At 38.9% G+C, this 4424-nt stretch overlaps 1 protein-coding gene across 1 annotated transcript in view; it reads right to left on the bottom strand.

Annotated features, from left to right (window-relative positions):
- Positions 1-1452: 1452 nt before the first annotated feature.
- The window catches only part of LOC103915460 (matrix metalloproteinase-20-like), a 15064-nt gene continuing 12092 nt past the window's right edge, over positions 1453-4424 (bottom strand). Inside the window, 1 exon segment of the mRNA XM_009322283.1 lies at positions 1453-1541. Within this exon segment, the coding sequence (XP_009320558.1) occupies positions 1453-1541 (89 nt within the window).

Below are 4424 nucleotides of genomic sequence, written 5' to 3'. Positions count from 1 at the left end.
GATGTACTCCCATTGTGCAAGTCTGAATCTTTTGCAATCTTCTCTTTCATTCAAAAATTTTGGCATGAAAATAATTGGAAAATAATGGGATCTGGATGGTTCAGAGGTACTATGTTATGCTAAAATTCTCAAAATTTCACTGAAAATCCCAACAAGAAAAATTGCATAACAAAGAATAGATAGCTTCTAATATCCTATTTGATTTTTAATTAGAAAATTACCATTGTTGATGGAACATCAGTGCACAGCGTCTTGCTAGATTTATTAAAATCCAGTTAGCTCACAAGTTTCTTGGCATATTTACAAGTCCATGCAAATATATTTAAGTACAAGAATTATAGATATGAACTAACTGTTTACTTATAAGTCCACAAATAAAGGTGTTTTCTACTGTGATAGTAGTGTCACCTGGAAGCTGTATTTTGATAATTTATAATTATAACACACATTTTCTTTATATTTATTTAGTTAGTTATTTTGGTGTTTTAAAATGTTTTTATTCAATAACCTAGAATATGTACAAAAATCAAAGCAATCAATTGCTTAGTGCATATGATCCCAGAAGTAGTTTCACTTCCTCCACAGAGTAATTATTTCTCTCCTTTCTCTCTCCACGAGGCCAAAATCTGATGAAATGTCCTGTTTTCCTTGTATGAGAGGATTCTGTTCCCGTGGAGAGATGGTGGTATGGGTTCTCCAAATTCGCATCTAGGAGATGTATTACTGAAAAAATCAGACTCTCAATCTATGATGTTGATGACATGGAGAATTCATCTGTTAAAATGGCACCTGCATTTCTATCTTGGGAAAAGTAATCTGCCCTTATCTTAGACAGTCTTTTATGGACACTGTTGTAAAGAGTTACTGTGTTTTCTGATAGTTTTGTGGCTTTGAACAAGCCTTTTAAATTCTTGACAACTGTTTCCTTGTGTGTTTATACTGATTTTCAGGATTGCTCAATAATGTCTTCTAAATTCAGTAACAGCAATAAATAGCTGTTCCCTTTTATCAGCATGTTTGACAAATCTTGCTTGCACTTTTTTGCTCAAAGAGCTAGATATGAAAAACGGTCTGGTTAGTCACAGCTTCTGCAATGGTTTCCCATTATGCCACCCTGTTCCTTGGAAATGCAGGTCTTTAGGAAGTGGTCAAAAAGGATTACTCATTGAATTTCATTAGAATTTCATTGATTCTAGGTAGGAAAAAAGTAACAATATTCTCGGTCCAGGAGTTTCTGAGGTGAGAATGAAGTTCTTCAAAATGCCAACACTGATGTATTTATTGGAATAGTTTTATATTGCTAGGCTGAGTTGTAGCATTCCTCATGCTCTGTGTTTACATAAAAGCAAAAGCTTAGAAAAGGAGTGATCTTTTTTCTGGTCCTCATGGTCCAGTTTTCACTTTCTTCTACTTCCATCTGATGATCTGCTGAGGACTGTTATAGCATCCAGTCTAGGAACTGGTTTTCACAATATTAATCACATTTTCCTTCTCTCTGTCATATTTATAGGCTTTTGGACCAGAAAAGAACCAAATAAATCCTTAACAATGAGAAAAAAGAAAAAAGGAAAAAGGAAGCGTTCGTTACAGGAACTAGCTCATTCTGAGGGCTGTGTTGTAATAGTTCGTAGCTACATATGCATGTTACATAATGACCATAAAATCTGAGTGACTTAATACAAGTCCATATTTCCAGGATTGTTTTCTAGCAGCTTTTTACATTATAGAGCTGTAACAGGCCTCATAGAGTTTTAAAAATACAGAATTAGCGTATAATGCTACATTACTAGTGATAAGTTTTAGGTCTGGGGTTGCAAAGTTTGGGGAGTCAAGTTCAAGCACAAGTTCACACCCACACATTTGTTTGTTTTGTTACAGCAGCATCTAGTATAGTATTCTCAAATTTGGGATAGCAGCCCAATTAGAATTAGATGTTGAATTCTAGAGGTAAGCCTTGTCTGCCAAGTGAAAGGTTTCATGAGTGGGAAAGTCCTGGTTTGGGAGCTCAGGCAGAATTGAGACCCATGACATCAGATGGCAGATAAACAAGAATAGGCACTTACATTTGATCAGTTGTCTAGGCTCTTCCAGTGTAGTAATTAGATCTCCATTGAATAATTTACATGCAGACAGCTATATTAGGTTTAGATACCAAATCAAGTATCTGAACCTTGAATCAAAGCCAACTTGGGGGTGAGGTTCAATTGCCCACACATAAATATGTAAGGAAATCTGACATGCAGTGTCCCACATAGCTTCCAGGTGCTTCTCTAGAAAGACATGGGCCCCCATTTGTTTTGTGCCATGTTTCCCTGTTCTGTGTGGATGTCTTGGGTACCTGAGTCTTTGCCATTAAGTAGTCAGCACTATGCATGTAGATGTAGGCAACTGGATCTTGCCCCAGGTGTTGGACTTCTGAACAGCTAGTGCTTGATGCAGCTGTCTAAGCATAAGCATCAAGTGCTATTTGAAAGGCCCTAGAATAAATTACCTGGCCTTCAAGTGCCTGTCCAGAGGGCATGACCTTACCATATGTCCTGTCCCATACCTGCCAGCCCCATACGGGTGTTTTGAATACCCTCAGGCCTCTCATATGGCAAATTAATTTCTAAAGTTAGACAGGATGAACTTAACCTTTGTGATCAAACCAGTTTTTAACCTGATTTAAGATAGCACTATAGTCTACTTTGAAAGCAGTGTAGTTTAAAGACAGCCAAGTCAGCTTTAAACTGAATTGCTTGGGTGCCATTTAAAGTGTAAGTGAGTAGCTTGAAGCTTGCTGTAGTTAAGGATTTACCCTGTTCCTATAGTACGTGCTGAGCTTCATGCTGCTGCAAATCTAGGATGTTCCTGAGGTGCTTTATCTAAACTTAGCCTGAATGTCAATTATATGTTTCAGACAGAACAGGCAAATTCACTCTCATGCATCTTTAACTTGCTGTCATGAAGAAAAATCTTGGTGAAGAATTTCTGGGATCGAACCTCATGCTTGCCACATCCTGTCTGCGTTCATGAAATGCCCCTACTGCTATCTGTAGGCGAAAATGTCTGCTGGCAAACCCACATGTATGTATTTGTTGTTGCATCACTGAGAAGGGTTTCACAATCATCTCTAGACAGAGCTCTCAGAAGCAGTTCTTGCTGTTAGAGAGTATGAGATGTGAGCCCCAGTGAGCACCATCTGCTGTGGACTGATACATCTGAAAATCTGCAGAACGTGTTTTGCATTGAATGCATGTCAGTAGCTATTGCGACCTGCCACAGGAAAAACTGTTTGCCTGGCTATTACCAATTCTCTTTTCAGTTTTCTCATGCTCTAGACAAGCTATTTGTATTTTGGAAAAAAGATCTTTCTGCTCTTAACTGTTTAATAACTAAATTCTTTTTTCTCAAAAAAGGTTGTTTATTTTATAGGGATTTCTTTACCTATTTAGAATCATAGAATCGTTTAGGTTGGAAAAGACCTCTAAGATCACCAAGTCCAACCATAAACCTAACACTGCCAAGTCCACCACTAAACCACATCCCTAAGTGGCACATCTACATGTCTTTTAAATACCTCCAGGGATGGTGACTCAACCACTTCCCTGGGCAGCCTGGTCCAATGTTTAACCACTCTTTCAGTAAAGACATTTTTCCTCATGTCCAATCTAAACCTCCCCTGGCACAACTTGAGGTCATTTCCTCTTGTCCTATCGCCTTTTACTTAGGAGAAGAGACCGACACCTACCTTGCTACAACCTCCTTTCTTCATTGCAGTGATGACTATCACCCCACTAGCGTGCCTCAGAGACTCAGCTTACACCGTTAGCCAGCATTGAAATCTGTGTTACCCCAATTCCGTTTTTAGCAATACCTGAACTGTTGACATGTAGTGTCCAAAGGTAGCACAGGCTTGGCTATCCAGGCTGCACTAACGGTAGCACATTGATACATTCATTGTCAACCAACTCAAATTCATTGTCAAATCAATTCTAAAATAGTGGTGTCAGTACAGACTAACTTCTCCACTTGTTATTAACATTAATGGGTTCAACACGGGCCACTCGCTTCTTCGTTATGGTAGGTCTTATGCAAAAATAAATATAGAATAGAATAGAATAGAATAGAATAGGTTTAGTTCAGTTGGGAGGGGCATACAACAATCATCTAGTCCAACTGCCTGACCACTTCAGGGCTCATGAAAAGTTAGAGCATGTGTCCTGGTTTCAGCAGGGATAGAGTTAATTTCCTTCCTAGCAGCTGGTACAGTGCTGTGTTTTGGATTTAGGATGAGAACAAAGTTGATAACACACCGATGTTTTAGTTGTTGCTAGGTAGTGCTTACACTAGTCAAGGACTTTTCAGCTTCCCATGCTCTACTGACTGAGAAGGCTGGAGGTGCACAAGAAGCTGGGAGGGGGCACAGCCAGAACAGCTGACCC

The sequence above is a fragment of the Pygoscelis adeliae genome, unplaced genomic scaffold (genome assembly GCF_000699105.1).
Source record: "Pygoscelis adeliae isolate BGI_AS28 unplaced genomic scaffold, ASM69910v1 Scaffold383, whole genome shotgun sequence".
In the NCBI taxonomy this organism is placed as follows: domain Eukaryota; kingdom Metazoa; phylum Chordata; class Aves; order Sphenisciformes; family Spheniscidae; genus Pygoscelis; species Pygoscelis adeliae.
Note: the sequence above shows the minus strand (reverse complement) of the source record. Positions and strands in the feature narration are given on the sequence as shown.